General features: G+C 44.4%; 1 protein-coding gene across 15 annotated transcripts in view; it reads right to left on the reverse strand.

Annotated features, from left to right (window-relative positions):
* The window catches only part of DCAF6 (DDB1 and CUL4 associated factor 6), a 1246835-nt gene that overhangs the window by 839467 nt on the left and 386771 nt on the right, over positions 1-20597 (reverse strand). For all 15 annotated transcript variants that reach the window (XR_008888854.1, XM_056557692.1, XM_056557704.1 and 12 more), the window contains one exon: positions 12622-12735. Coding sequence is in view for 14 of the 15 variants with exons in the window: in XM_056557692.1 (XP_056413667.1) it covers positions 12622-12735 (114 nt within the window). In the remaining variant the exon portion in view is untranslated. The remainder of the gene's footprint in view (positions 1-12621; positions 12736-20597) is intronic.

Raw genomic sequence — 20597 nt, forward strand, 5'->3', positions numbered from 1 at the left:
GTACAATAATCAGATATATCAATTGCCAATTAAGTGGACAGTTCTAAAGAACATTTTAACATGTAAAACTACAGCTCCCAGTATGACCTAATTAGTGGTAAGGTTATGCTAGGAGTTATTGCATTACCCATCTTCACTGCAGAACTAACAAGTGACTACAGCACTGATGGGATATGTGGGACGATAATATAAGTGACTCACGGTTCTTTTCTATAGTCTTTGCTTATTTAATTTAGCTGGTACATACCGCTGTGACTTGTACCAGCTACAGAACTTGATGCCCAGATGGCATAGGCTCTTAACTTTGTCAGCATATTCTGATCCATTATATGAAAACAAAATAATAAATTACTGCCAAGCACTGTGCCCCTAAATAGATTACCACATACTGTGCCATCTGAATAAGATACTAACATACACTGAACTCTCTGAATATAATAATACCACACATTGTGCCATCTGAATGTAATACTACCACACACTGCACTCTTTGAATATAATAATACCACATATTGTGCTCTCTGAATATAATAGTACCACACACCGTGCCCAATGAATATAATACTACCACCCACCATGCCCTCTTCAGGTATTCCTCTCTTGTTTCCTCCATAGCCTCTTGCACGGAACCTGGAAGAGGCTGAGTGCACTGGCTCAGCTGTGCTTGTTGTGATGTGCTGGTATGACTCGCTGCAGCATCCACAACTGTATTGGCAGAAGCCATGGGGCCTGTGGTGCGAGCGAGTCAGATCCGGAGTCTCCGCCATGGCGGAGGTGCCTCCCTACTCAGTGCTGCCTGCTAAGAACAAGGGTGATGTAAAACACAGCTTGTGCAAATCATTCTTGATGCAGGGAGCGAGAAATTAGTGGGGTTAGGCATGGAGCTCTTCTTCTAGTGCCCACACATACATGCACCAAAATCAGAAGTCCAACATTTCAGTTTTATTGTAAAGTGCAATGTGTAAAAATAAAACCTCCCAAAATTGGAAAAATTGTGAATCCCTCTTCTGTGAATACAAACATCCTATGGCTGATGGATGCAGATTCTTGCGCCTGGGTCAGGGGCCCACTAACTTTGGACAGAAAACAGAGATCTCTCAAATGGTTAACAATCCGCAAAGTTTATTACATGAAAAAGCGTCTTTACAAAAGCTAGATCCTTGTTTTCTATATATAAAGATACATACACACACTCACAGAAACACGTGGACAAAATTCTTGGCACCCTTCCATTAAAGACAGATGAATGCAAAATGCTCCCTAAAATAACAAAGGGGGTACTCCCGTAGAATTTATTTATTTTTTTTATCAACTGGTGCCAGAAAGTTAAACAGATTTGTAAATTACTTCTATTAAAACATCTTAATCCTTCCAGTACTTTTTAGGGGCTATATACTACAGAGGAAATGCTTTACTTTTTTTATTTCTCTGATGTCATGACCACAGTGCTCTCTGCTGACCTCTGATGTCCATTTTAGGAACTGTCCAGAGCAGCATATGTTTGCTATGGGGATTTTCTCCTGCTCTGGACAGTTCCTAAAATGGACAGCAGAGAGCACTGTGGTCATGACATCAGAGAAATCTAAAAAGTAAAGCATTTCCTCTGTAGTATATAGCCCCTAAAAAGTACTGGAAGGATTAAGATTTTTTAATAGAAGTAATTTACAAATCTGCTTAATTTTCTGGCACCAGTTGATTTAAAAAAAAAAAAGTTTTCCACAGGAGTACCCCTTTAAGAAAAGAAAAATATTGGACTATTTCCAAGTGGCCTTTCATTAGCCCTCATTTTAATCCTATTGAACATCTGTGGAAGAAGTTAAAAGAGGCAGTTTGGAGAAGGCACCTTTCAAACTTGAGAAAGCTGGAGCCATTTGTTTCGATTGAACGCATTGACTGCCTTAAAATGTTGTGCAACATAATGTTCAGGATACTATCATTTTTGCCTGGGCCAGTTTCATTATTTTGTTTTTCAAAGTGATTCTGTTGAACCACAATTCAAAAGCATTGTCTGATTTTCTTCAGTTAATTTTTAGTCATTTTTACTTTTGTCAGTTTCAAGTTATTTTAAAGGAGCTTTATAGGTTTTTCTGGTGTGGTGCCATGGGCACCGTTAGTCTATACACAGCCCGAGGTGGAGACAGCTCCTCCTGGGCCAGACACGTGGGGTAAGAACCACACTGACGTCAGGTTAAGGATAAGGTCCAATTAATAACACCACCAGGGCTTAACTCACCACTGTACGGAAAACACTTGCAGAATGGCGGGGCCAACTTGTTTCAAAGATTTTCACAGGCTTACCTCAGTACTCACCACACACAACTTTTACTCCTGTCCACACTGTACTCATATGGAGCTATGCACTAGACTGAACTGGGGCAACTCCTCCCCCCTACACAATATACAGGAGAATTTGGGGGTTCCCACTGGACAGACAGGGTCACCTGATCATCACTGCATGTCTCTCTCTCTTAAAGATACAGGACATAAATAACATAATGCACAGTGAATATAGTAAATATAATAAAGTGCTTGAACATATTGAACATAGTAAACATTTTCACAGTGGGCCCATCACAAGAGCAGCAGGCATGCCTGAGGAAATCCACAGCCCACAGGACAGCCTTTGGTGCTGGGACACCTGTTTGGCTGTAAAAGAAAGATACATATAACTTTGTATAAATCTGTATATATTTATGTGCACGTGTGTGCCCTTTTTTGAGCATTTTATTTTTTTAAGTAAAAGATATCTCTATTTATACATTCTTCTTAGGTAGAATATAGGTGGATGCAGTCATGGCCACAAAGAAAAACAATTACCGGTGAGAGAAATTTTTGTTTTCCCATTACCCCTGATGGCACCCCTTCCCCCCAATTGGAAGAATTTGTGCAGAATTATGGGAGAATAATTTCCTAAGCCTGATGTAAATCTGAAATTGTTGTGTATACCTGGACTATGTTGTGTATGTACTCTCTTGTACCTGCCACCTCCTTTACTTAGGGGAAACTACGTTAGATTTCCGCACCCGCCTCAATAAGCACCGGTTCTCAATACGCAAGGTGCGTGTTGATCTACCGGTGTCGAAACATTTCATTGAGGCGGGTCATACGGAAAAGGATTTACGTTATACCTTTATCGATCATGTTCCGATCTCTAAACGTGGTGGAGACAGAAGGAGTAAGTTAAAAAAACACATGGATTATATTAGATTCACACAATGGATACTTTGCGGCCTAAGGGGATGAACGAGCTTGCTCTTCTGAGTGTTGCTGTGTAAGAGGGGGCGTGAAAGAGGAGTTACAAAAACAGGAGTTTGAAAGCAGGAGGTTGAGATCGCTGTGAGTGTTCATTTCTGAACCCACAAGGTCTACAAAAAATTTTAAGTGTAATTTTGACTGTCTGTTTTTTCCTATACATTTGTGAAATCCCCATAACTAGATGGCCTCCATGTTGGAAAATGCAGTCCAATGTACATCCTGTTCAATGTATGCAATCCTTGAACAACAGTTTGAGGGTGCATATTGTTGTGCGAGATGTGTGCTAGTTGTCCATTTGGAAGCCCAGATCCTGCATCTAGAGGGGCGACTGGCAACAATGAGAAGCATTAACAACATGGAGAGGAGTCTCGTGCTCACTGAGCAGCCACTCTTGGGAATAGAGGTGGGGGAGGACAGTGGGACGGAGTTGCAGGACAGTCAGGCAGTTAGCTGGGTTACAGTTAGAAAGAGGGGTAGGGGAAAAAGTGTCAGGGAGGCTAGTCCTGAACTGGCACACCCCAACAAGTTTGCCCGCTTGGCAGATGAGGGGGATGCCATTACAGAGCTAGCAGAACTGCAGCAGGATACCGCCTCTGATCGCTAGGGGGGTGTCTGCTCCAGTAAGGAGGGAGGGAGGAGTACAGGGCAGGCCAGACAGGTACTAGTGGTGGGGGACTCAATTATTAGGGGGACAGACAGGGCAATCTGTCACAAAGACCGGGATTGCCGAACAGTGTGTTGTCTGCCTGGCGCACGAGTTCGGCACATCGCGGATCGGGTTGACAGGTTGCTGGGCGGGGCTGGAGAGGACCCAGCAGTCATGGTACATATTGGCACCAATGACAAAGTAAGAGGTAGGTGGAGTGTCCTTAAAAATGATTTCAGGGACTTAGGCCGCCAGCTTAAGGCAAGGACCTCCAAGGTAGTATTTTCTGAAATACTACCAGTACCACGAGCCACACCAGAGAGGCAGCGGGAGATCAGAGGTAAACAAGTGGCTCAGAAGCTGGTGTAGGAAGGAAGGGTTTGGGTTCATGGAGAACTGGGCTGACTTCGCTGTTGGTTACCGGCTCTACCGTAGGGACGGGCTGCACCTCAATGGGGAGGGTGCAGCTTTGCTTGGGGAGAAGATGGCTAGAAGGGTGGAGGAGTGTTTAAACTAGGGACTTGGGGGGAGGGAACCTACAGCAAAGAGGGGGAAGATAGTGTAGATAGAGAGGTGGGAAGTATAAATGTACCTGGGGGTGGAGCGGAGGGAGGGGTTAGAATAGTTAATAGGAATAGGCTTCATAGGAAAATAAAACTTACACCCTTGAATCCCATTAAACCCAATAACATAAAAGATGGAAATGTAAAGTGTATGTTCACAAATGCCAGAAGCCTAGCAAATAAAATTGGGGAGCTTGAGGCCTTGATACTGGAGGAACATATTGATATAGTTGGGGTCACTGAGACATGGCTGGACTCCTCGCATGACTGGGCTGTCAATCTGCAGGGGTTTGCATTGTTTCGCAAAGATAGAATGAACAGAAAAGGTGGTGGAGTCTGTCTGTATGTAAGAAGTGGTATGAAAGTCAGTATGAACGACATAGTGTGTGTGATGATTCTGAGGATGTGGAATCACTGTGGGTAGAATTACAAAAGAAGGGAAATACTGAAAAAATAATACTTGGTGTAATCTACAGACCCCCTAATATCACTAGAGAGATAGAAAGTCGGCTGCATAAACAAATAGAGAGGGCCGCCCGGGCAGGTACAGTGGTAATAATGGGAGATTTTAACTATCCAGATATAGATTGGGGTCCGGGGTTGGCTAAAACTACAAAGGGGCGACAATTCCTAAATTTATTGCAGGATAATTTTATGGGCCAGTTTGTGTAGGACCCAACAAGAAGTGATGCCTTGTTGGATCTGATAATTTCCAACAACGCAGAGCTGGTTGGTAATGTAACTGTGAGGGAAAACCTTGGTAATAGCGACCACAATATCGTTACTTTTGACTTAAAATGTAGAAAACAAAGACAGGCGGGGAAGGCAAAAACATATAACTTTAAAAAGGCAAACTTCCCTGGGCTGAGAGCTGCACTACAGGACATAGACTGGGGGGAGGTGTTCTCAAATACTGATACAGAAGGTAAATGGGACATCTTTAAATCAACTCTAAATTGATTTGAAGGACTTATAAGGGATTGCATACAGGAATACATAGGGGATAATTGTATTATAAGTGATAGCCAGCATGGGTTTACTAAGGATAGAAGTTGTCAAACCAATCTAATTTGCTTTTATTAAGAGGTGAGTAGAAGCCTTGACAGAGGAAAAGCTGTGGATATAGTGTTTCTGGATTTTGCTAAAGCGTTTGATACTGTCCCTCATAGACGTCTGACAGGTAAGTTAAGGTCTTTGGGTTTGGAAATTTTAGTTTGTAACTGGATTGAACACTGGCTCATGGATCGTACCCAGAGAGTGGTGGTCAATGATTTGTACTCTGATTGGTCACCGGTAATTAGTGGTGAACCCCAAGGTTCTGTACTGGGACCGCTGTTGTTTAATTTATTTATCAATGATATAGAGGATGGCATTAACAGCTCTGTTTCTATCTCTGCAGATGACACCAAGCTTTGTAGCACGGTACAGTCTATAGAGGAGGTGTATAGGTTACAAGATGACTTGGATAGACTAAGTGTCTGGGCATCCACTTGGCAAATGAGGTTCAATGTGGATAAATGTAAAGTTATGCATCTGGGTACTAATAACCTGCATGCGTCGTATGTCTTAGGGGGGATTAAACTGTCAGAGTCACTGGTAGAGAAGGATCTGGGTGTACTTGTAGATCACAGACTACAGAATAGCATGCAATGTCAGGCTGCTGCTTCCAAGGCCGGCAGGATATTGTCATGTATAAAAAGAGGCATGGACTCGAGGGACAGGGACATAATACATAAGCATTGGTACGGCCTCACCTGGAATATGCTGTTCAGTTTTGGTCCCCTGTTCATAAAAGGGACACTGCGGAGTTGGAAAGGGTGCAGAGACGCGCGACTAAACTAATATGGGGCATGGAACATCTTAGCTATGAGGAGCGATTAAAGGAGCTACAATTGTTTAGTCTTGAGAAGAGACGTTTAACCCCTTGGGGACGGAGCCCATTATGACCCTAAGGACGGGAGCATTTTTTGCAAATCTAACCACTGTCACTTTAAGCATTAATAACTCTGGAATGCTTTTACTTATAAATTTGATTCCGAGATTGTTTTTTCATGACATATTCTACTTTATGTTAGTGGTAAATTTTCGGCGATACTTGCATCCTTTCTAGGTGAAAAATGCAAAAATTTCATGCAAAATTTTAAAATTTAGCATTTTTCTAACTTTGAAGCTCTCTACTTATAAGGAATATGGATATTCCAAATAAATTATATATTGATTCACATATACAATATATCTACTTTATGTTTGCATCATAAAATTGACGAGTTTTTACTTTTGGAAGACACCAGAGGGCTTCAAAGTTCAGCAGCAATTTTCCAATTTTTCGCAAAATTTTCAAAATCGGAATTTATTCAGGGACCAGTTCAGGTTTGAAGTGGATTTGAAGGGTCTTCTGGTTAGAAATACCCGATAAATGACCCCATTATAAAAACTGCACCCCTCAAAGTATTTAAAATTACAATCAGTAAGTGTGTTAACCCCTTAGGTGTTTCACAGGAATAGCAGCAAAGTGAAGGAGAAAATTCAAAATCTTCATTTTTTACACTGGCATGTTCTTGTAGACCCAGTTTTTGAATTTTTACAAGGGGTAAAAGGAAAAAAAAACCAATTTCTCTCGAGTAAGAAAATACCTCATATGTGTATGTCAAGTGTTCGGCGGGTGCACTAGAGGGCTCAGAAGTGAAGGAGCAACAATGCGATTTAGGAGAGTGAGTTTTTCTGAAATGGTTTTTGGGGGGCATGTCACATTTAGGAAGCCCCTATGGTGCCAGGACAGCAAAAACCCCCACATCGCACACTATTATGGAAACGACACCCCTCAAGGAACGTAACAAGGGGTACGGTGAGCCTTAACACCCCACAGGTGTTTCACAACTTTTTGTTAAAGTCGGATGTGTAAATGAAAAAAAAATATTTTTCCATTAAAATGCAGATTTTTCCCCAAATTTTACTTTTTTACAAAGGGTAATAGGAGAAAATGCCCCCCCAAATTTGTAACCCCATTTCTTCTGAGTATGGAAATACCCCATATGTGTACATCAAGTGCACTGCTAGCGAACTACAATGCTCAGAAGAGAAGGAGCGCCATTGAGCTTTTAGAGAGATAATTTGTTTGGAATGGAAGTCGGGGGCCATGTGCATTTACAAAGTCCCCCGTGGTGCCAGAACAGTGGACCCCCCCACATGTGACCCCATTTTGGAAACTACACCCCTAACGGAATGTAATAAGGGGTGCAGTGAGCATTTACACCCCACTGGCGTTTGACAGATCTTCAGAACAGCGGGCTGTGCAAACAAAAAAATTAAATTTTTCATTTTCACGTTCCACTGTTCCAAAAATCTGTCAGACCCCTGTGGGGTGTAAATGCTCACTGTACCCCTTATTACATTCCGTGAGGGGTGTAGTTTCCAAAATGGGGTCACATGTGGGTATTTATATTTTTGCGTTTATGTCAGAACCGCTGTAAAATCATCCACCCCTGTGCAAATCCCCAATTTAGGCCTCAAATGTACATAGTGCGCTCTCACTCCTGAGCCTTGTTGTGCGTCCGCAGAGCATTTTACGCCCACATATGGGGTATTTCCGTACTCAGGAGAAATTGCGTTACAAATTTTGGTGGTCTTTTTTTCCTTTTACCTCTTGTGAAAATAAAAAGTAAAGGGCAACACCAGTATGTTAGTGTAAAAATTATTTTTTTTTTACACTAACAGGCTGGTGTAGACCCCAACTTTTCTTTTTCATAAGGGTTAAAAGGAGAAAAAGCCCCCAAAATTTGTAGTGCAATTTCTCCCGAGTACGGAAATACCCCGTATGTGGCCCTAAACTGTTTCCTTGAAATACGACAGGGCTCCGAAGTGAGAGAGCCCCATGCGCATTTGAGGACTACATTAGGGATTGCATAGGGGTGGACATAGGGGTATTCTACGACAGTGATTCCCAAACAGGGTGCCTCCAGCTGTTGCTAAACTCCCAGCATGCCTGGACAATCAGTGGCTGTCCGGAAATGCTGGGAGTTGTTGTTTTGCAACAGCTGGAGGCTCCGTTTTGGAAACACTGCTGTACAATACGTTTTTCATTTTTATTGGGGGGGACAGTGTAAGGGGGTGTTTATGTAGTGTTTTACTCTTTATTAGGTGTTAGTGTAGTGTAGTGTTTTTAGGGTACATTCGCACTGGCGGGTTACGGTGAGTTTCCCGCTAGGAACTTGCGCTGCGGCGAAAAATTTCCGCAGCTCATACTTGAAGCAGGAAACTTGCTGTAAACCCGCCCGTGTGAATGTACCCTGTACGTTCACATGGGGGGGGGGGGGCAAACCTCCAGCTGTTTCAAAACTACAACTCCCAGCATGCACGGTCTGTCAGTACATGCTATGTGTTGTAGTTTTGCAACAGCTGGGGTCACACTGGTTGGAAAACCTTCAGTTAGGTTCTGTTACCTAACTCAGTATTTTCCAACCAGTGAGCCTCCAGCTGTAGCAAACTACAACTCCCAGCATGCACGGTCTGTCAGTACATGCTGGGAGTTGTAGTTTTGCAACAGCTGGAGGCACACTGGTTGGAAAACCTTCAGTTAGGTTCTGTTACCTAACTCAGTATTTTCCAACCAGTGTGCCTCCAGCTGTTGCAAAACTACAATTCCCAGCATGTCTGATCACAGAAGGGAATGTTGGGAGATGTAGTTATGCAACAGCTGGAGGTACGCAACTACAACTCCCAGCATGCCGAGACAGCTGTTTGCTGTGTGGGCATGCTGGAATTTGTAGTTTTGCAACATCTGGAGTGCTACAATTTAGAGGCCACTGAACAGTGATCTCCAAACTGTGGACCTCCAGATGTTGCAAAACTACAACTCCCAGCATGCCCAGACAGCAAACAGCTGTGTGGGCATGCTAGGAGTTGTAGTTTTGCAAGATCTAGAGGGCAGTATAGAGATCACTGTGCAGTGGTCTCTAAACTGCAGACCTCCAGCTGTTGCAAAACTACAAATTCCAGCATGCCCACACAGCAAACAGCTGCCTGGGCATGCTGGGAGTTGTAGTTTTGCAACATCTAGAGGGCTACAGTCTAGAGACCACTATAGTGGTCTCAGACTGTAGCCCTCTAGATGTTGCTATGCAACTACTCACCGGCTTCCGTCGCATCCGGGAGCCGTCCTCTTCTGCCGCACGCCGCCGCAGATCTCCGTCGCCGCCGCCGATCCCCGTCGCTCCGCTGCTTCCGGAGGGGTAAGTGGACGTCGGCGCCCGGTCCTCTTCGTTTTCCCCGTTCTGCCCCGCCTATTGTGGGTGGGCAGGACGGGGAAAACGAAAGTAAACCCCTCCGCCCCTGATCTGCTATTGGTGGTCGCGTCTAGACCACCAATAGCAGAGATAGGAGGGGTAGCAACTCTGCCACCTCACTCCTATCGCTTTAGGGGGATCGTGGGTGTCTTAGACACCCGCGATCCCCTTTCTATTCCGGGTCACCGGGTCACCATAGACCCGTAATGACCCGGCGCAAATCGCAAGTGTGAATTCACTTGCGATTTGCGCCGATCGCCGACATGGGGGGGGTCTAATGACCCCCCTGGGCATTTGCACGGGGTGCCTGCTGATAGATATCAGCAGTCACCTCGGCGCGATCCCCGCCCGGCGATCGGCGGGGCCGAAATTCCCACGGGCGTATGGATACGCCCTTCGTCCTTAAGTACCAGGACGCAAGGGCGTATGCATACGCCCTTCGTCCCCAACAGGTTAAGGGGGGATATGATAAATGTATATAAGTATATTAATGGCCCATACAAAAAATATGGAGAAAAACTGTTCCAGGTTAAACCCCCCCAAAGGAAGAGGGGGCACTCCCTCCGTCTGGAGAAGAAAAAGTTTAGTCTCAAGGGGCGACACGCCTTCTTTATCATGAGAACTGTGAACTTATGGAACAGTCTACCTCAGGAACTGGTCACAGCAGGAAAAATTAACAGCTTTAAAACAGGATTAGATACATTCCTGGAACAAAATAACATTAATGCTTATGAAGAAATATAAAATCCCATCCCTTCCCCAATATCGCGCCACACCCCACCCTTAAATTCCCAGGTAGAACTTGATGGACATATGTCTTTTTTCGACCGTACTAACTATGTAACTATGTAATGATGAAGGGGGGGATGATGAAGGGGGGATGATGAAGGGGGGATGATGACAGGGGGGGGATGATGACAGGGGGGGGTGTGGGATGATGAAAGGGTAATGATGACAGGCGGTGATGATGAAGGGGGGGGTGGGATGATGACAGGCGGTGATGATGAAGGGGGGGTGTGGGATGATGACAGGGGGATGATAACAGGCGGTGATGATGAAGGGGGGATGATGAAGGGGTCTGATGAAGACAGGGTAATGGGTAATGATGAAGAGGGGGATGATGACAGGCGGTGATGATGAAGGGGGGATGATGACAGGGTGATGATGATGAGGGTGTTAATGACGGGGGTCTGGATGATGACAGGGGGGATGATGTATTTCCCACCCTAGGCTTATAGTCGAGTCAATAACTTTCCCTGGGTTTTTGGGGTGAAATTAGGGGCCTCGGCTTATATTCGGGTCGGCTTATACTCGAGTATATACGGTATTTCAACTTAAAGAGACACATGTCAGATTTAAAAAAATGGACTGGGTCATGATGGCCAAAACTAGCTGGGTCATGAAGGGGTTAAATCTGTGGGTCAATAAGACTAAAATGATACCGATCTTTATCAATTTATCAATTTTGGACTTTGGTATTTTTTTACGTTTACATCGTTCACCGTATTTTTTAGATCGGACATTTTGCACACAGTGATACCAAATATGTTGATTTATTTTTTACTCTTCTTTGTGGGGGGGGGGGAATGGGAAAAGAGGAGAGTTTTATTTTTTTATTGGGGGAGGGGCTTTTTCCTTTTTATTAAAACTTTTTTTTTCCGCTTTTTTTGTCCCACAGGGTACTATTTATTGCAATCTTAAAAATGCAAATACTGATAAGTGCTATACAGTATATAGGCATAACACTGATCAGTATTATCGACAATCTAATTGTCTGGTCTGCTCGAAGGCAGCCCGGAGAAGAAGACAACATGATGATGGCCGGAGGCAGGTGAGGAGAACTTTGTCCGCCATCTTGGCTGATCTCATCCCGGAGCCTTGCCACGGGTAAATCTGATCAACAAATGAAACCGCATCAATACCGTAGATGCTGTAAACAATATTGGAGTTAATGGCGAGATTAATGGGGTAAATTCACCGCCGGGTCTGCCATCACCGCCGGGTCCCTGGCTCCTATGATGCAAGCACAGATCCTGTGTGTGCTTCATAGCTGGCGATGGGAAGTCATAAGCGCACCCTGGGTGTAGATTTCATACAGGAAAACTTGCTGATTACATGTTATGACACAATAACAAACGGTTTTAGTTTGGGAAATTTGCAGCCAGTCTTTTTCTTGTTGTGCATTAAAAGCATTTTGCACTTTACTGTAGAGATGTAAGGATTTATTTACTAACGTGATCCCGACACTTTTTTGTCGGGCTTTGCGCCCAAATTGTGTCGCAAAAAAACCAAAACCCTCCATTTTTGAAGAAAAACCCGAAAAGGGGCATGGCCACGGGATAAAGTGGGCGTGGTCCCGACAAAAGGGGCGTGTCCCCAACAGTTTTGAAAAATCCCAACATATTTACTAAGGTTTCCACAGAAAATGTGGTGGATTTGAGCTGAGGAAACCCCTACAGATGAGAACAGTTGTAAAAAAAAAAAAAAAAAAAAGCAAAATGTAGGGAAAAGTGCAAAATGCAGGGAAACCTTAGTAAAAACCTTGGGAAAATTCCTGTCGAAAATCAAAACCCACAAAGAAAACTACACTCCACTCTTAGTAAATAAACACCATAGTATTGTCATAATCTTAGTAACATGTAAAATAAAATAAAGATATTCTTTCACACCAAAAGAAGAAAGCGGTAAAAGAATTCTTCACTTGTGACAAACCGATAAAAACAGCTTCTTAGCACAGGACATTATAAACAAAAGTAGCACAGGTAACAGCATAGAACGTCAGCGAGCATGACATGTTTCAGGTCATGTACACTTTTTTCAAAGATTCTTTTTAGCACAAGAAAACAACTTAATGTTATAAAGTAAATAAACTTACATCCTTGCAGTCCTCTTTTGTACAACTTGCTTTCATTCGAATATCAAACCACCTTACAGTGCCGTCTTCACCACATGACAGAAATGTATAGGGATCATTTGGCACAGTCATGATCTGTGTAGGAAAGTAAAGAAAGGTAAGAAAAACAAACTGGCAGTTAGATATCAAAGACCTAAAATATGCATTTTCTTATAGGGTAATCCAGTATCAGAAAACTATACTTAAAAGGGGTACTCAGGGGGAAAATTTGCTTTTTTTTTTTTTTTTTTAAATCAACTGGTGTCAGACAGTTAAAACAGATGTGTAAATTACTTCTGTTAAAAAATCTTAATCCTTCCAGTACTTATTAGCTGCTGAATAACACAGAGCTCTCTGCTGACATCACAAGCACAGTGCTCTCTGCTGACATCTCTGTCCATTTTAGGAACTGTCCAGAGCAGCATATGTTTGCTATGCGGATTTTCTCCTACTCTGGACAGTTCTTAAAATGGACAGAGATGTCAGCAGAGAGCACTGTGATCTTGATGTCAGCAGACAGCTCTGTGTTTTAAAAAGAAAATAATTTCCTCTGTAGTATTCAGCAGCTAATAAGTACTGGAAGGATTAATATTTTTAAATATTAGTAATTTACAAATCTGTTTAACTTTCTGGCACCAGTTGATTAAAAAAAAAAAAAGTTTTCCATCAGAGTAACCCTTTAACTCCTTAACCCCTTGGGGTCCTTAACTCCATGGAGCCCATTATGACCCTAAGGACGGGAGCATTGTTTTGCAAATCTGACCACTGTCACTTTAAGCATTAATAACTGGTAAATTTTCGTTGATACTTGCATCATTTCTTGGTGAAAAATTCAAGAATTTGATGCAAAATTAAAATTTTTTGCATTTTGCTAACTTTGAAGCTCTCTGCTTGTAAGGAAAATAGACATTCCAAATAAATTATATATTGATTCACAAATACAATATGTCTACTTAATGATTGCATCATAAATGTTGACATATTTTTACTTTTGGAAGACATCAGAGGGCTTCAAAGTTCAGCATAAATTTTCAAATTTTTCACAACATTTTCTAAATCTGAATTTTTCAGGGACCAGTTCAGTTTTGAAGTGGATTTGAAGGGCTTTCTTATTAGAAATACCCCACAAATGACCTCATTATAAGAACTGCACCCCTCAAAATATCCAAAATGACATTCAGTAAGTGTGTTAACCATTTAGGTGTTTCACAGGAATAGCAGCAAAGTGAAGGAGAAAATTCAAAATCTTCATTTTTTACACTCGCATGTTCTTGTAGACCCAGTTTTGAATTTTTACAAGGGGTAATAGAAAAAGCCCCCCAAAATTTGTAACCCAATTTCTCTCGTGTAAGAAAATACCTCATATGTGTATGTCAAGTGTTCAGCGGGCGCAGTAGAGGGCTCAGAAGGGAAGGAGCTACAATGGGATTTTGGAAAGTGAATTTTGCTGAAATGGTTTTTGGGGGCATGTCACATTTAGAAAGCCCCTATGGTGCCAGAACAGCAGTAAACCCCACATGGCATACCATTTTGGAAACTACACCACTCAAGGCACATAACAAGGGGTCCAGTTAGCCTTAACACCCCACAGGTGTTTGACAACTTTTCGTTAAAATCGGATGTGTAAATTAAGAAAAACATTTTTTTCACTAAAGTGCAGTTTTTCCCCCAAATTTACCATTTTTTAAAAAGGGTAATGGGAGAAGATGCCCCCCAAAATGTGTAACCCCATCTCTTCTGAGTATGGAAATACCCCAAGTTAGGACATAAAATGCTCTGCGGGCGAACTACAATGCTCAGAATAGAAGGAGCGCCATTGAGCTTTTGGAAAGAGAATTTGTTTGGAATGGTAGTCAGGGGCCATGTGCGTTTACAAAGCCCCCGTGGTGCCAGAACAGTGGATCCCCCCACATGTGACCCCATTTTGGAAACTAAACCCCTCACAGAATTTTATAAGGGGTGCAGTGAGTATTTACACCCCACTGGCAGTTGACAGATCTTTGGAACAGTGGGCTGTGCAAATGAAAAAATTTAATTTTTCATTTTCACGGTCCACTGTTCCAAAAATCTGTCAGACACCTGTGGGGCGTAAATGCTCACTGCACCCCTTAATACATTACGTGAGGGGTGTAGTTTCCAAAATGGGGTCACATGTGGGGAGGGGGGGGTCCATTGTTCTGGCACTATGGGGGCTTTGTAAACACACGTGGCCTTCAATTCCGGACAAATTTTCTCTTCAAAATCCCAATGGCGCGCCTTCTCTTCTGAGCATTGTAGTGCACCCGAAGATCATTTTACATCCATATATGGGGTATGTTCTTACTCAGAAGAACTGGGGTTACAAATTTTGGGGGACTTTTTCCTATTTTCCCTTGTGAACATGACAAATTTAGGGTAACACCAGCATTTTAGTGACATTTTTTTTTTTTTCATTTTCCCATCCAATTTTAATGAAAATTGGTCAAACACCTGTGGGGTGTTAAGGCTCACTATACCCCTTGTCACGTTCCGTGAGGGGTGTAGTTTCCAAAATGGGGTCCCATGTGGGTATTTTTTTTTTTGCGTTTATGTCAGAACCGCTGTAAAATCAGCCACCCCTGTGCAAATCACCAATTTAGGCCTCAAATGTACATGGTGCGCTCTCAATCCTGAGCCTTGTTGTGGGCCCACAGAGCATTTTACGCTCACATATGGGGTATTTCCATACTCAGGAGAAATTGCGTTACAAATTTTTTTTTTGGGGGGGGGGGCTTTTTTTCCTTTTACTGCTTGTGAAAATAAAAAGTATGGGGCAACACCAGCATGTTAGTGTAAATTTTTTTATTTTTTTTACACTAACAGGCTTGTCTAACCCCCAACTTTTCCTAACCATAAGGGGTAAAAGGAGAAAAAGCCCCCCAAACTTTGTAGTGCAATTTTTCCCGAGTACGGAAATACCTCATATGTGGCCCTAAACTGTTTCCTTGAAATACGACAGGGCTCCGAAGTGAGAGAGCGCCATGCGCATTTGAGTACTAAATTAGGGATTGCATAGGGGTGGACAAAGGGGTATTCTACGCCAGTGATTCCCTAACAGGGTGCCTCCAGCTGTTGCTAAACTCCCAGCATGCCTGGCCAGTCAGTGGCTGTCCGGAAATGCCGGGAGTTGTTGTTTAGCAACAGCTGGAGGCTCCATTTTGGAAACACTGCCGTACAATAAGTTTTTCATTTTTATTGGGGGGGACAGTGTAAGGGGGTGTATATGTTGTGTGTTACCATTTATTATGTGTTAGTGTAGTACAGTGTTTTTAGGGTACATTCAAACTGGCGTGTTACGGTGAGTTCCCCGCTAGGAGTTTGCGCTGCGGCAAAATATTTGCCGCAGCCCAAACCTGCCCGTGTGAATGTACCCTGTACGTTCACATGGGGGGAAAACCTCCAGCTGTTTCAAAACTACAACTCCCAGCATGTACTGACTGAGGAGTTGTACTTTTGCAACAGCTGGAGGCACACTGGTTGGAAAACCTTCAGTTAGGTTCTGTTATCTAACTCAGTATTTTCCAACCAGTGTGCCTCCAGCTGTTGCAAAACTACAACTCCCAGCATGTATTGATCACCGAAGGGCATGCTGGGAGATGTAGTTATACAACAGCTGGAGGCACTTAACTACAACTCCCAGCATGCTGAGACAGCTGTTTGCTGTTTGGGCATGCTGGAATTTGCAGTTTTGCAACATCTGGAGGGCTACAGTTTGTAGACCAATGCTCCAAACTGTGACCCTCCAGATGTTGCAAAACTACAAATGCCAGCGTGCCCAGACAGCAAACAGCTATGTAGGCATTCTAGGAGTTGTAGTTTTACAAGATCTGGAAGGTTACAGTTTAGAAACCACTGTATAATGGTCTCAAACTGTAGCCCTCCAGCTTTTGCAAAAAGACATATTCCAGCATGCCCAAACAGCTGTCTGGGCATGCTGGGAGTTGTAGTTTTGCAATATCTGGAGGGCTACAGGTTAGAGACCACTGTATAATGGTCTCATACTGTAGCCCTCCAGATGTTGCTAGGCAACTTACCGGCTTCCGTAGGATCCAGGGAGCCATCCTCTTCTGCCGCACAACGTCGCCGATCTCCGTCGCAGCCCGCAGCCTCCAGATCGGTAAGTGGATCTTCGGCGCCGGTCCCTGCCGGTGTGAGGTGGTTTTTTGCGCCCCCGTGAATCCTTGCGTCCACTCCTCCCTCAGCTCTCCGAAAATTTCCGAAGCTGGAGCTGGGGGAGAGAAGAGCAAGGGGAGAGAGAAATACACGCCCCCTCTCTCATCTTCCCTCCATGAGCTCCGGAGGACGCAGATCTCCACGGGGAGAAGTACACGCCCCCTCCCTCATCTCCCCGAGCTGAGGACGTAGATCTCCACGGAAGGCCAGAGCAGGGGGAGAGAGGAGGAGCACGGCTCCAGCATCTCCCCTCGAAGGACACAGGTCTATAACCCAGAGCACTGTTCCTCATCTCCCTGTCTGAGCTCTGACTGTGTTTACTGTACACGGGCTGGTGATGTATACACTGCAGGGACTGGGAATAAATCTCTGACTGGGGATGATTTCTATGTGAGGAGGAGGGGGGGTCCCTGTTATGTGTGTGTGTGTGTGTGTGTGTGTATGTTGAGAGTTGTAGTCCCTGTTAGGTGTGTGTTTGTGTATGCTGGGAGTTGTATTCCCTGTTAGGTGTGTGTTTGTGTATGCTGGGAGTTGTAGTCCCTGTTAGGTGTGTGTGTGTGTATGCTGGAAGTTGTAGTCCCTGTTAGGTGTGTCTGTGTGTGTGTATGCTGGGAGTTGTAGTCCCTGTTAGGTGTGTGTATGTATGCTGGGAGTTGTAGTCCCTGTTAGGTGTGTGTGTGTGTATGCTGGGAGTTGTAGTCCCTGTTAGGTGTGTGTATACTGGGAGTTGTAGTGCCTGTTAGGTGTGTGTGTGTATGCTGAGCATTGTAGTCCCTGTTAGGTGTGTGTGTGTGTGTGTGTATGCTGGGAGTTGTAGTCCCTGTTAGGTGTGTGTATGCTGGGAGTTGTAGTCTCTGTTAGGCTAGGTTCAGACTACGGTATCTCCAGGCAGAAAATTTCCGCGTGCAGGAGATTCCGAGTGCGGCCAGCGCTGACTGAATCAGTTGGCGCTAGGACCGCGCAGACACTGCAGTCTCCCATAGACTGCAGTGTGTTCCACGCGGATTTCCGCCTGAAGAAAGAGCACCGCCTTTCTTCAGACGAAAATTTCCAAGCGGATTTTCGCTTCACAAATTCTGAAGTGTGAATTTGTGAACGGAAACCCATTCACTACACTAGACATTTTTGAAAGCGGAATTTCGGACGGAATTTTTACGACTGAATTTCTGTCGGAAATTCCGTAGTCTGAACCTAGCCTTAGGTGTGTGTGTATGCTGGGAGTTGTAATCCCTGTTAAGTGTGTGTATGCTGGGAGTTGTAGTCCCTGTTATGTGTGTGTGTATGCTGGGAGTTGTAGTCCCTGTTAGGTGTGTGTGTGTATGCTGGGAGTTGTAGTTCCTGTTAGGTGTGTGTATGCTGGGAGTTGGAGTCCCTGTTATGTGTGTGTGTATGCTGGGAGTTCTAGTCCCTGTTGTGTGTGTGTGTGTGTATGCTGGGAGTTGTAGTCCCTGTTAGGTGTGTGTGTACGCTGGGAGTTGTAGTCCCTGTTAGGTGTGTGTGTGTGTGTATGCTGAGAGTTGTAGTCCCTGTTAGGTGTGTGTGTGTATGCTGGGAGTTGTAGTCCCTGTTAGGTGTGTGTGTATGCTGGGAGTTGTAGTCCCAGTTAGGTGTGTGTATGCCTGTGTTTCCCAACCAGGGAATGCTGGGAGTTGTAGATTTGCAACACCTAGAAGCACCCTGGTTGGGAAACACTGGTGTTATGCCTTGTAGAGGTGTGGTGAACTACAACTCCCAGGAGACTACAGAGGCAGCATGCTGGTGTTATACCACATACTGAAGACTCCTGAATGACACATGCTGGAAGTTGTAGTCCCTTTTGTGTGTGTATGACAGTGTATCCCAACCAGGGCTGAGTTATATTAGTTTGCTGTGTATAATGCAGGTTTCCTTGGGCTGCAAGGGGAGGGACGAACTGCACGGGCTGGTTTCTGCTTTTAAATGGGGTGTTCACTAGTCCCATAAAGAGGACATAGAAATGCATAGGGTTTGTACAGGACAATGAACATCACTGTAGGAATCCTGTGCATATCTATGTCAGCGTTCATACAGGGACGTAGAAATGCACGGGGTTCAAACAGGGATGTAGAATTGCACGGGGTTCATACAGGGAAGCAGAGATGCACGGTTGTTCATACAGGGAAGTAGAAATGCACGGGGTCCATACAGGGAAGCAGAGATGCACGGGGTTCATACAGGGAAGCAGAGATGCACAGGGTTCATACAAGGAAGCAGAGATGCACAGGGATCATACAGGGAAGCAGAGATGCACAGGGTTCATACAGGGAAGCAGAGATGCACGGGGTCCATACAGGGAAGCAGAGATGCACAGGGTTCATACAGGGAAGCAGAGATGCACGGGGTTCATGCAGGGAAGCAGAGATGCACAGGGTTCATACAGGGAAGCAGAGATGCACGGGGTTCATACAGGGAAGCAGAGATACACAGGGTTCATACAGGGAAGCAGAGATGCACATGGTTCATACAGGGAAGCAGAGATGCAGGGTGTTTTTACAGAGGCCTTCATGTCAGTGTTAATTGCACAGCAGCTTTGAGAGAAAATCATGTCAGGAGGGACCAGGGCTGTGGAGTCTGATTCGAGGAGTCGGACAAAATTTTGGGTACCTGGAGTCGGAGTTGCCAAACAATGCATCGACTCCAACTCCTACTAAATTTAGATTGGAATAAAAAATTTAAAAAAAGGAAGTTTAAATGTCCCAATTCACAAAAAGTTATAATTAATGACTTCTCTACTTTAAGAATAAAGACCAATGCATGCAGTGCCTCACGTAACCGCAAAACGAACACGTTAAGTGACCGTGAAGTAGCATGCTTTTCATATGCTTTACTATATGGCACGCAACGCACAATTAGGAGCGGCAATACTTATACTTTCCATCGTGTTGTGTTCTGCTGTTACACGGAACCCATGGGTAACCTAGCCTCTCAATGATAAAGGATTAAGTAAATTTGTTTTTTGCAGGACTAGAGACACTTGTATAAGTGAAGGGAATGGAGGGTCAATAGTTCAAGACTGAAGCTGTAAACCATTGGAAAAACTGCTGCCATTCAGCTAAGGCTATAAAAACTTGTAAACTCGATTGTTAGCTTAAAGGGGTACTCTGCCCCTAGACATTATCCCCTATCCAAAGGATAGGGGATAAGATGTCAGATCGCCGGGGTCCCGCTGCTGGGGACCCCCTGGATTGCCGCTGCGGCACTGCGTTATAATTACTGCACAGAGCGAGTTCGCTCTGTGCGTAATGACGGGCGATACAGGGGCCAGAGCATCGTTATGTCAATGCTCCGCCCCTCGTGATGTCACGGCCAGCCCCCTCAATACAAGTCTTTGGGAGGGGGTGTGGTGGTCATGCCCCCTGCCATAGACTTGCATTAAGGGGGTGGGCGGTGATGTCACGAGGGGCGGAGCCATGATGTCACGCTGCTCCGTCCCCTGTATCGCCCGTTATTACGCACAAAGTGAACTCGCTCTGTGTAGTAATGAAAGCGCGGTGCCGCAGCGGCAATCCCGGGGGTCCCCAGCAGCGGGACCCCTGCGATCTGACATCTTGTCCCTTATCCTTTGGATAGGGGATAAGATGTCTAGGGGCGGAGTACCCCTTTAAACTTTAAACATGACTATGGGATTCTACTAGGGAAACATGTTTTATAATAAATGCCCCTTCCTGGATCCTCCCACTGCCTTTTCTTCAGCAGCAGATCAGCACACAAACTGTTCAATACAGTAGACTGTTGGCTTCCCAGCCAGT

This window comes from Hyla sarda, chromosome 2 (assembly GCF_029499605.1).
Source record: "Hyla sarda isolate aHylSar1 chromosome 2, aHylSar1.hap1, whole genome shotgun sequence".
In the NCBI taxonomy this organism is placed as follows: domain Eukaryota; kingdom Metazoa; phylum Chordata; class Amphibia; order Anura; family Hylidae; genus Hyla; species Hyla sarda.